Raw genomic sequence first — 12,954 nt, 5'->3', positions numbered from 1 at the left:
CGTCTTACTACTTGTGTAACTACCGATCACAGCCATCACTTTAGACAAATTCTTTTGTGAGTCCCCCAAAGGCTTTATCAAGCCATTCACTGAGATGAGGTTGAGTATGCTTGGAATGCTATACCTCTCTGAACACTGGTCAAACAGGATATAGCCAATGGATATATTTGGCAAGAGGCTGGTAGAGTTGTTGATTTCCTCCACAGCAAATCTCATCACCTGAAACCTCTGATAACTCGACAGAATTAAAGGCTCACTGAGGACAGAGAAAGGGATGGGGGGAAACAGTGCATTTTGAATTTAACAATTTAACAACAATTAAAAACACTGTAAAAATACAACTTTCACTCGGAAATGTGATGACCTTTACAAAGATGACTCATCTGTCTATTTGTTTATACCTTTGCATCCTACCACTGCTAAAAATGTTTGTACACTGAGGCTGTTCCGTGTCAAAGTAAGCCCATCTTTGTTGAGATGAACTATAGATTTATTCATGTCGGTCAATTCAAGTGCAAAGATGGTTGAGGTGTGGTCGATTCTGATAGTTGTATTTTCTTGTCTGATGTAAATCAAGGCATATTCACCTGTGATAATAAGTTTTTCATCAAATTCCTTTGCTCTCTAAATTAAATAAAAAAAAATGTTTTCTATCATAGTATTATAGATATAAACCGCATTTAAATATTAACAGATCTGATGGACTTTGGTGAATTTGTTAAAAGCTTAAATGAAAGCATGGGACTCACCTGGTGCAATCGATGGCCTCTGGTCTATCAAGATGAAGAGGAGAGTCGGTGTGATGAATGTCAAAAAGCCCACCGAGCAAATAATCTCCATCCAGCTGAAACTCTGAGGGTGGAACAATATTTTGGGCTACACTATGCAGTAGAGTTCCCAACAGGCATAGAAAACCCCACATCTGCTGCATTGTTGCCTTAAGTGTGTTTTGTTTGTTTGTTTGAAAGCATCGACTGACCTGATCGCAACTGCCAGCTGCCAGCTACTGCCAGCTTTAATGTTTGGTGGACAAACCACAAATCTCTATGCAAATGTGATCTGAACTTGCTTGATAGAGACTTGTCCAGGGAGTTTGACTGCATCTGTCCTAACTCTCTGTGGTAGGCTTGAGTTTTCAACAAAGATAAGGACTTGTTTTAGCAAGATAATCAAACAAAAAGCATGTTATTTTTTGGTCAAGTAAAAGCCATCTGTGGTTTTGTTATGGAAGATTTTTTTTACCCCAAAATGTATTCAAGTGGCTTCATGTGTGTAAATACTGAGGAAAAACAAGCATAACAGACAAAATAGGTATCATTGTGGCAGGTCTTGTATATACTGGGGTGCAATATGAGGAGATTTGTCTCTGCTTTGAATAAGATAGTATATATTGTGGATGGCAAAGGTCTCAGTGCTGATTTTCTATCGCTACATACTATCCATCCATACATTTTCTGCCGCTTATCCGGGTCCGGGTCGCAGAGGCAGCAGTCCGAGCAGAGTTGCCCAGACTTCCCTCTCCCCAGACACTTCCTTCAGCTCTTACGGTGGCACCCCAAGGCGTTCCCAGGCCAGCCGAGAGACCTAGTCCCTCCATTGTGTCCTGGGTCTGCCCCGAGGCCTCCTACCGGAGGGACATGCCCGGAACACCTCCCTGGGGAGGCGTCCATCCGAAACAGGTGACCGAGCCACCTCAGCTGGCTCCTCTCGATGTGGAGGAGCAGCGGCTCTACTCCGAGCTCCTCCCTAATGACTGAGCTCCTCACCCTATCTGTAAGGGTGCGCCCAGCCACCCTACGGAGGAAGCTCATTTCAGCCGCTTTTATCCAGGATCTCGTTCTTTCGGTCATGACCCATAATTCATGACCGTAGGTGAGGGTAGGAACGAAGATCGACCGGTAAATCGAGAGCTTCGCTTTTTGACTCAGCTCCTTCTTCACCACGACGGACCGGTACAACGTCTGCATAACTCCAGACGCCGCACCGATCCGCATGTCGATCTCACGCTCCATCTTTCCCCCACTCACGAACAAGACCCCAAGATACTTGAACTCCTCCACCTGTGACAAGGGCACTCCACCGACCTGGAGGGGGCAAGCCACTTTTTTCCGGTCGAGAACCATGGCCTCGGATTTAGAGGTGCTGATCTTCATCCCAGCTGCTTCACAGTCGTCAGTGCATGCTGAAGGTCCAGGCTTGATGGAGCCAACAGAACCACATCATCCGCAAATAGCAGAGATGAGATCCTGTGGTCCCCAAACTGGACCCCCTCCGGCCCCTGGCTGTTCCTAGAAATTCTGTCCATATATATAAGGAACAGAATCGGTGATAAAGGACAGCCCTGCCGGAGGCCAACGTACACTGGGAACAGGTCCGACTTACTGCCGGCAATGCGAACCAAGCTCCTGCTCCGGGAATGCAAGGACCGAACAGCCCTGAACAAAGGGCCCCGGACTCCATACTCCCGGAGCACCCCCCACAGGACGTCTCGAGGGACGCGGTCGAACGCCTTCTCCAGATCCACAAAACACAAGTGGACTGGTTAGGCGAACTCCCATGAACCCTCAAGCACCTGGTGGAGAGTATAGAGCTGGTCCAGTGTTCCTCGACCAGGACGAAAACCGCAATGTTCCTCTTGGATCCAAGGTTCCGAGGTCGCTACATTCCGACATACAAATAGTCAGACGTCCATCCATCCATTCTTTCCTGCTTAGCCCATATAGGGTTGTGGTAACAGCACAAAGAGAAAAGAAGCCCTGTGCCCCACAACTTCTTCCAACTCTTCTGGGGGGACTGTCAAGCTGCTCCCAGTCCAGGACTCTCCAAAGCCTGATAAACCTCAAAACGGAGTCAACGAGGGAGCATCCTAATCAGATGAATCACTTCAAATGGCTCCTCTCAATGTGGAGGAGTGGCTTCACCACTTTGAAACATCCCCGATGGCCTGAGCCCTTCCTGGACTGTGGTCTTGTAATGGCAGAAGGACATGTATGGTCTGGTGACCTTCAGAGCTATGCTGTCCAGAGTGTATTCTCCTGGTCAGGTCACCCAAGTCCAACAGGACCAGAGTAAAGGTCCCGAAGCATGTCCAAATCTCACTCGTGCCAATGGATCACAAAAATATTGTGTACCCTACTGGAATGAGGGTCACAGGGACACATCTCTGGAGCCAGTCCCAGAATTGGTGTTCGCCGACAGGCACCTGGTGACCATGTAGCCCACGTGTCCTGGTCGGGCACAGCCTGAACAAGCAAAGTGGGAAGGCTCCGTGGACCCACTACCCACAATCCTCAACATGGGGGACTGATTGTGGCATTGCTGATGCAGTGTAAAAGAGTGGGGAGATATAGGGTTTTGTAGGCCTCTGTAACAGAAATGGTCAGAGAAGTTTTTACAAATTCACTTAATTTGTAAAAGATGGCAGCTCCAACAAAATAATAATGATGCTCATGGGCAAGTTAGTTTTATGTCTTGAAGAGGCCTACGTTGGTATCCAGCCACAGAGATAGACAAATAGGACAGCAAGAGCAAAACATATATACAAGTCCCTTGCTCTGTGGTAGTGAGAGCATCCAATAGCAATATACATGGCGGATTTACTGGACTCCTTTAATGCACTGTACGATAAAGTCAGATCAAAGAAGTGGTACCATTGGCTTGTCTTCACCTTATTGCTCCCTTTCACATCAAATTGCCTCGGTGAATGCAGTGTGAGAGTGAGTGGTTGGTGGTGGTTGGACGGGCCGATGGCGCAGTTTGGCAGCTTTGCTTCTGTAAAGCCCCGTTTCTACCGCACAAAAAGTACCGGCCTAGACCGGTCTAAACCGCTCCGGTTCGCGTGTCACGACAGGAATGCGGTCTAAACGCTCCAAAGGCGACCTCAATATTTTAATGTGCCGGCTGAATCCTCTGCTGTCAGTGTGGTCAGCTGTGCACTGGTTGTTTTTATTTTCATTTTCTTTTCTTTGCTGCTCAACTTTAGTGTTTGTTGTGAAAGAGCGACTTGAGGCAGGGGGAGACTGGGGCTCGGGACTTTGCATCGCGTTGGAGCTTTCTGTTTGCAGCATAGCGCTCGCCGTGGCGTGGATGCGCGTCCGGGACACGGGAGTCTGGAGCTCTCGTCTCCGGCGCTGACCGCGCTCCGGCAGCTCCGCTTTCCAGAGGCGGTCAGCGTTCTGTTCAGCCGCGGTAGTGGCGCTTTATCGCGGGGACGGACCGCGGAAGCGATGAAAAGGAGTTCGGAGCTCGGCGCCTCCGTGTTCCAACGCTGAGCTGCCGCGATCAGCGCCGGAGTGGAGAGCCTCCTGCGTTTGAGCAGAAAGCTCAGACTCCCATGTCTGTGCCTCAGCCAACCGGGGGGAACGCTCTGGCCACTTGCCCCGCACCCGAGCACTCGAGTGCGGGGCACGTCGCCTCAAGTCGCCGGCAAGTGGCCGAGCGTTCGCTCTCTCACAACAAACAAGGAAGTTGCGCTGCAGCTCTCCGCTGCAAAAAATGACTTCTGCAAAAAGTAACTTTTTTTTTTCCGCTGCAAAAAATAACAGTGCAAAGTGGATAATTTAAACAACAACAGAGGATTCATAAAATCTACATCTGACGACTTTCTTTTCTGTTATATTATAATGTCGCATTTCTGCGAAACTCATAAGCCCCACCCACTTTTAACGCTCCTCTCTGCAGTGGGGACGCGACCCAAAATTTCAGTCGGGGTCTCTATTCCGTACCACTCCGTACCGCTCCGCTCCGTCCCGGCACTTGTGTGCGGTGGGACCGGGGCTTAAGTCTGCCCCAGGGCAGCTGTGGCTACATATACTGTATAGTTGACCACCTTTGACTACAGAGTGAATGAATAATGTATGCATTATTATTATTATTATTATAATTATTATTATTATTATTATTAGTGAGATTTTGCCACTCTTTGTATTTGACATTTCATTGAATCAAACATGAATTTCCATTCTCTTCTGAGGGATTTAAATGTCTGGGTATTTTTGTTGACAGTAACCTTGAAAATCCTTTTAAACTTATAGTCCTGACAACACCGAATTCGTTAAAAAAGGGGAGTGTGTTTACACTGCAGCAGCGGACACAGAGAGAACGATGTAGTTAGTATGCCAGGCCATGCAAGGGCACTTTTGCTTGATTTTGTAATGAAACCACACAGACGTGTGCAGAGAACAATACGCTACAAACGTGAAGAAAATGGAGAGTACCCGACATCCATATGGACTGATGAGGCATCGGATGCTACCAGGGGTGAGTCTCAACTATAAAACTACTGACATGGACGATAAAACGAGAATACTGTTGAGTGAATTTGAACTTTGTGTTAATTATTAGTACTTGATATAATGGGAATTAACATTTTGTAAGTTATCGTTGATTCATGCATGTCTATTATAACCACTGTTCACTGTTTCACACCTGCAAGGCCACGAGTCTTTGTTCTTTGTATTGACGAAAAGATTTATTGAAACTGTACCACACTCTGAGATGTCTTCAAGGTCTCTGGCCTCTGGGCCGGGGAAAATCTTATCTGAGGAGATTCCTGCTTCAACTGTGTGAACCACATAGAAGTGTAAGCATATACACACACACACACACACACACACACACACACACACACACACACACACACACACACACACACACACACACACACACACACACACACACACACACACACACACACATAGGCACACAGGCCTGAGAACCAGTGTTAATCTGCTTTGTTGTATCTGTGTATGAAAATGTAACCGCCTACTTTAACTTTGAATAAAACTGGGCAGCGAAATGAAGATCTTGGCAGATCGATGAACTTCAGCTCCTGAGGTGAATTCATTTCTCTGTCCTTGTACAAGCTAATTTAATCTTTTTTTTCTCTCGATACTGGGTTGTCTCTCTTCTCTCAGTCTTGCAGGTTTTTCACCGAACAAATCCGTGACTAATACCACTATGGGTCACCATGTTTGTTTACAAGGAATGGAAGGGAACGGGAGGGGGAGAGATGCACATGTGCAGTAACAGGCGCTGTAGCCTCCATCAATCTCTGTGGGAGGGATTAGTGGCTATGAAAGAAACTTTGCACCTTGAGAGCTGGTATATAAACTTTGCTGATACAGTGGATCCGCACACTGGTGCCGTGTAAAGGAACCCCCTAAAAGGGAAGAAAGTTTTACGGATACACTGGTAATTGTTGTCATTTAATCGAGCATTATTCTCATCAGCTTACAGCAGAAAGTAGTAGAAGACTTTAAAAAAAAGTGAATTACGCTCCGTTTCCCCAACACCAGAGTTCCGGAACCTGCCAGTGTGTGCAGACATGCAGTTGCAGTGCGTTGGCCAGTGGCTCAAGACGCGACGTGATGCGACGCGATGATCAGACTCAGACAACTTCCACACACAGGGACACCCCGGTGTCCATCCTTGCATTGCGTCAGCTCTCTCAGCTGCAACGTGGAAGTTGAGGACCAGCACTGATGGGCATTGTGCCGCACTTTAGTGCACTTCGCTTTTGGTGATCAAACTAAAATATCAACATGAATCCATAAATGCTTGTAAATTATTATTAAAATTGACAGGAAATTAAAACAGATGGAATCATTTGAAAAAAAATGTTTACGACAGAAACAGGATACTCGAAAAGATGAGATAAATTATTTTATCGAAGGAGAAGCAAATTCAAATTTTCCAGTATTCATACAACAATTATAATATAGTGTATAGAAATATTTTTGATTAAACACTATTGCAGCTTTCTACAATCAGATATGGGACACAACTGAAGTTAAACATACTGAGACAAAACAACCAATATATTTACCACTATTTTAAAACTATTTGAAACTGATGAAAGCAGTAGAGCAACAAGCACAGAAAATATGGCTGAAATAGTGAAGTGAACTCCAAGTTACCTCAATTTATTGTCAGTTTATTGCACACAGACTGTTTTGGGAACATACTGTATGTTGCATGTGTTGTTTCTTTTCCACATGTCATAACAAATCAAATGCATTGACACAAATTTGTTTTATTTCATACTTTATGAGATGAAAATGAAATGAGTGAAGAATTTAAATAAATATTTCTTTGACTATACTTTAGAGTGATTACAATTGATAATTGGTCATGTGATCAAAATACTTTTTCTTCAGGATCAGTCCTATTTATGGCCCACATCTCTGTTTGACAGGGTACAAGTGTCCCAAAAATAGTCTTGGTCAGACCAGGTCACTCTGGGTCACTTAAGGTCAGTTTTAGATCAGTTTTATGGCTATGTTTTTGCTATATAGGGGAATGTCACACTATAATCCTTTGATACATTTGCTGGAAATGCCATATTATGTTTTTACTAAAAGTGGTAGAAGGATTACTGATGTATGTATGTAAGATACTGACATATTTACTGCTGGCAGCTACTGGCTGATTGTTTTGGTGTAATTCTGAATGAGACCTTGGAAGAATTGCTGTGTGTTTCTCTGGGGTTGGAAGATGATAATTAAACACTTTGGGAGGAAGTACCACAGAAGGAAAGAGTAGAGACTGCAGAGGACTGCCAAAGCATTCAGAGTCTGGATGTACGCCCCATTGTAAAGTAGGTACACTGTGGCAAAAGTGATCCATGTGAGGATGAGCAGGAGCAGGCAGAAGGTGATTGATTTGGCCTCATTGTAGTTCTTTGGGAGGTCCTTCCCCATGTAGGAGAAAATGAAGCAAAGACAACACAGGGATAAAAGGAAAACCACACAACTGGATGCTGCTTTCAAATTAATGTCACAAACAAGAACCATTTTGTCTCTGTACCAAAATGTTTCATTGAAGGGTTTGGGAGGATCAATAGAGTATCCAATAAGAAGTAAGAGTGCCTGAATGGCAAAAGCCACACTGATGACCAGCCACTGTCCGTGATATTTCATCCACCAGCTGTAAAGCTTTGGCAACTTGGCTGCTATCTTAAAAATACAAACAATCTGAAAAGAGCGCACAACAAAACAAGCCAGACAAACAGTGTAGAACAACACAAATGGTAAAAACCTCAAGATACAGGAAGCTATTGTTGTCTTACCAAAATAAAAGTACACACTGACACTAGAAAGCGTGAGACAGATTAAAATGAGGAAGCACATGGGTCCTCCAGCAGATCTGACCACAGGTGTATTGTAGTTGATAGCAAAGAGAACAGACACAGCCAGACTGAGTCCCACCAAGGCCCAGGCAGCAACCATGATGACTACACCTCCAGTGTCTGTGAACGCTACGAACTCCACCACCCGCTGGTTGCATGACGTGCTTCCCTCTGTGGACCATTCAGCCTCAGTGCAGGAGACACAAGTGTAGGGATCCTCTGTTTCACAACACAGAGAAACACTGTCAGTGAAGATGTGGAACTTTAATAAGTTACGTGTGCAGTGATTTTATTGAAGCTCGTATGAGTGGAGTCAATTACCTGAGTGATAAACCATCTCTGCCTTTAATGAAATCTAACAACAGTCTAAAATAGTTCTCAGCATAGTCATGGTTTAATACATCTTTAATTGATATTATGTTGTGTAATACTCCACCTGTTATGTTGATAAAAGTCCCATTTTGGCAGATTTCACAACTGAAGCAGCATTTGTGGACTCCTTCTGGTTTTTTCTTGTATCCTACGGGACACTCCTGGGAGCAAACTGAAGTCGGAACCTGTTAGACACAATCATTCAGGACAGAAGGACTTCAGATTAGGTTTAGGTATAGGTTGAGGTAAAGGATTTTACACTCTGACATTTGTGGAAACAAAAACCTACATATAGGTTATACATATAAACAGAGGTGACTGGTCATTAGGGGCAGGAGAGGCTGAGCCCCACCTGGTGTCATCAGAAAAGGACTGCATGCAAAGTATGCTCTTAATACTTTAAGATTGTCTACAATATTTTCCTGTCTGTGAGTAAAACCTGCTCTTATATAGCACATAATTACAGTGTGAGGACAGTGCTCCTCTTCCTTCTTCAGGCTGTGTTTTCTCCTGATCCACACCGATGGTGCATGAGTGGGGCGAGCCTCTCTCTCACCATGCAGTGTGTATTGCATGCAGTAAAGTGTAAGTGCGCATGCTCAGATTGTGCCTCCACTCATTCAGTTCACGTGATTTTGATGCGCAGTGGGGGTTGAGCCCGAAGCCCCACTATCAACATTTAGATGCTCAGAGCTGATTGGCTGGCGCTGATTGAGGCACTGCTTCACAGAACTGGAGCGAGTCGTCACAAGTACCTTGTCAGGGTCTGTCTGTGTCGTGTGTGTAAAGTCGACGTCTCTACTCTGTGTTCACTCTACGCCTCTGTCACTTGCTCTTCCTGTGTACTCCTCCTCTGTGTGTGTGCTGTGCAATCTGCTTGATTTGTCTCACCTGTGACTTCCCTCTTCTCATGTATTTAAATCTCACTCCATGTCTTTGTGCTCGATCGTCGCTGTTGTTTTTTCTTCATGACCCCAGCCCATTCCCTGTGTTCTTTGTGTTTTGGATTCAACCGTGTACCGACCCCTGCCTGGACTTGGACTCTGATTGCCAGATCTCTGATCGCCAGATGTAAACTAGTTTGCCCTCACTGTTCAATAAAAACCTGCAAATGCCAATTTGTTGTTCGAGTCTGCTTCTGGGTTGTCCTCGGACCTTGACACTTGTCAGCAGCTGAAGCTAACAAACGGTTAAGAATAATGAGGTCAATTGTTTAGGAATACGAGTTTGAAACTTTTACTTTAGCAGAGAAAATTAAGGTAACTAGTCGCAAACTGTGTGATGCATCGTTGAGTGGCTGAGCTGCCGTCTTAGAAACATCATGACATAGTTTGAACTCTGTCATTATTATATATTTTTTTTGTTTATTTTCTTTGGGGGATTGGCTATCTCCAAGGTTCAACATTTTTATGGGATCAATGCCTATATGGTTGTTATAAAGTTGTGGTTTACAAGTTATGCACCCACTTTACTTTGGAATTCAGTAGTGTCACTAGACCTGAAATAAAATCTTGCCCCCAAGTATATACATCTAGAAACACCACTGTGTGGGGATTAAAAAAAAAATATATATATATATATATATAAAGAGGATTGCGTTGTCTGCCGCGGGCATGACAACGCAAATGTGGCTTTAGTCAGTCACCCTTAAGGCTCCTCCATGCTTTCCACATTGCACATCTTCAGACCGTGCACGTTCCACGACATAATGTAAGAATCCCAAAAATATTTCCACTTCTGCTGCCCGGCATTCTCCACTTTTACTAAAGTAGTTTATGCTTAATTTAAGGGGTTCTGAGCGACCTAGCTCTTTATTTGCTTTTTAATTGCGACTGTTTAGACTAGGAGGGGGTGAAGATCTCCAAACACAAGCGCCTAGTAAGCGCTGGTGCATGTGCAGTTGGAATGCACTGGTTGCGCGGTCACAAAATTTTGTGCTGGGCATGATCATCTGCAGAGGGGTTGGAGCGGACCCAAGCGCACTGGGGCAGATTTTCACGATTTTGACGTCACGCATACTCTGCGCACACGTGGAAGCAGAAAGCATGAAGGGACCTTTACACACAGTTGAGCACACATGGGATACCAAAATAAAATACTGTCATTAATAAGTCTGGCAATATAAATTGGAGAAGAAAAAAAACACCTTACTTTTCCATTTCCGTGCCATTGAATTTCACTGCTGTTGATGACGAATTGGAAGGGTGGGTAAAATTCATTATAGCCAACCTCCTGCACATCACCATTGTGGTTCCAATAAACTATTAAGTATGATCCATAGTTGGGGTCACCATTCTCGTCAAACTCTATAGTTTGATTTAAAATTGTAAAGTTGGACTTTTTCAGCTCTGCTAGGACCTGAGGAAAGTGGAAATAACAGTTACATTGGAGTGAACATCAAGGGCTTCTTCATTAAACGCTCTGCTCAGGTCACAAGGTCACAGAAAGTTTTATTTTGTTTGAATAGCCATTTCATAGTAACTGATCTGCAATGCTGTCAATCATTCCTTCCTTAAAATTTCTTTATGATTACTCTGTATTGGTAAGATATGCAGGGCCTTCTAATGTGTCACTTCACTGGTTGTAAAGGAACTGTATAGGGTGTTGAAGGAAGCAGAATGCTTCATAAACCCACCAGCCACAAAACAAAGCGGGTGTGTTTGAAATGATTCCAATCACCCTAGACATGATCAGATTGGTTCATGAATTTTACATTTGGCGAGTGCAGGGTCAGCAACCCACAGCTCCAGAGCCATCCCTCTGCTCCTGCTCCTTGAGCCTCGGTCCCACTGCTGAACATTCCAGAGTGTGGCAGCACAGGGCAGGTCGGGACAGTACGGTAAGGCAAAGCACACCCAGACACAACTCCCAGCAAGTTCTGGGAAACGGGTCCAAATAGCTCTTTGTGTGTTGAAAGTTGCCGACCCCTGAGCTAGTGGAAAGCCCACATTTTGTATTTATTGCATCAGTCGAGTTCACTTCAGTTTGAACAAAGATGAAATGTTCTTAGATTTCAAGAATTTAAAACATGGCCATGTTTCACCTGCTCAGATGTATAAACCTCCTATGGTGCTGACATTAACCCTTCAATCTTGTATCATTGATTGGATCAACGTGTAGGTCCATTCCAGTGAAACCACAATGTCATTAGCTTCAGGATTCTAGAACTATACCTGTTCCAGTCATATGAATGATTTTTTAATGTTAACATAAACCAACACAAATGGTCCAAATGAAAAAGTTTCATGCTTACCATGTGTGGGTACACTGTAATATTGTCATTACATCTGCCAGCTCCACATTGTAATGTGTTGTGTAAGGCGTGGGCGATGGAGTACACAGCAGCATAAACAGGAAAAGAGAATGATGAGTCTGCATCAATGATATCTGCAGCACTCAACTCACTGCAGTTGAAAAGTTGATTGCAAAACTTCTCCTGTTCTGCATTTTCACAAAGGGCAGCCGCTTTGGCAGAATGGACAAAATCACTTAAACCAGTTATTGTCTTTGCAGGTGAAGCAACCCCGATCACAGTCCCAATATTCCTGATTCCTTTTGTCTGGAGGAGTTTTCTGTTTAAGGACCATCCATCTGTTGCTATCCACACCTTGTTGGTGACATTGTGTTGTATTGCTGACTCAATAAGATCTTCTGCATTCCAATCAATAACAAAAACAATTATGACATGCACCCTCAGACTGTCTATCTGTTTGAATATTCGCGGGTAATCTGTTTGATGATCAAGGCCTTTGATATATGCTAGGCAGATGTCAGTGTCTTGAATTTTCCTTATGAAGAATTCTCGACTATCAATGCCAACATCATTATCATCGTGTAGAAAAGCTACCCAGTGCCATCTGAAGTTCTTCAAAATCTTGACAAAAATTTCAATGACATCTTTGTTGGTATACGCTGTTCGTAAGAAAGATGGATAGGTTTTCTTTTGTGAAAACACAGTGCTGGCTGCACCATAGCTGACCTGGTGAAAGGAACAGAATTTATGATTTACACTGGCAATACTTTATCAAATATCAAGATACAAGTGGATAAATGACTTTAATGAACAAGAGAAAAGAGTTGGTAAATTTACCATTGGAATGAGATCCATCATGACAAGTGGAGCGACAGCCATCGTCTTACTACTTGTGTAACTACCGATCACAGCCATCACTTTAGACAAATTTTTGTGTGAGTCCCCCCAAGGCTTAATCAAGCCATTCACTGACAGGAGGTTGAGAATGCTTGGAATGCTATATCTATCCGAACACTGGTCAAACAGGATATAGCCAATGGATATATTTGGCAGGAGGCTGGTAGAGTTGTTGATTTCCTCCACAGCAAATCTCATCACCTGAAACCTCTGATAACTCGACAGAATTAAAGGCTCACTGAGGACAGAGAAAGGGATGGGGGGAAACAGTGCATTTTGAAATTTAGCAATTTAACAACAATTA

General features: G+C 44.0%; 1 protein-coding gene across 1 annotated transcript; it reads right to left on the bottom strand.

Moving 5' to 3' along the window:
• Positions 1–7,418: 7,418 nt before the first annotated feature.
• On the bottom strand, positions 7,419–12,632 carry LOC308130439 (taste receptor type 1 member 1-like; the record flags this gene model as incomplete). Its single annotated transcript, XM_080496840.1, has 5 exons — positions 7,419–8,347; positions 8,565–8,685; positions 10,652–10,858; positions 11,754–12,479; positions 12,591–12,632. The coding sequence occupies 5 exons, from the start codon at positions 12,630–12,632 to the stop codon at positions 7,419–7,421; spliced, it is 2,025 nt and encodes a 674-aa protein (XP_080352966.1).
• Positions 12,633–12,954: the final 322 nt, after the last annotated feature.

The sequence above is a fragment of the Blennius ocellaris genome, assembly GCF_963422515.1.
Source record: "Blennius ocellaris genome assembly, chromosome: 5".
Lineage (NCBI taxonomy): Eukaryota > Metazoa > Chordata > Actinopteri > Blenniiformes > Blenniidae > Blennius > Blennius ocellaris.
This window is presented reverse-complemented; position numbering and strand designations above follow the sequence as displayed.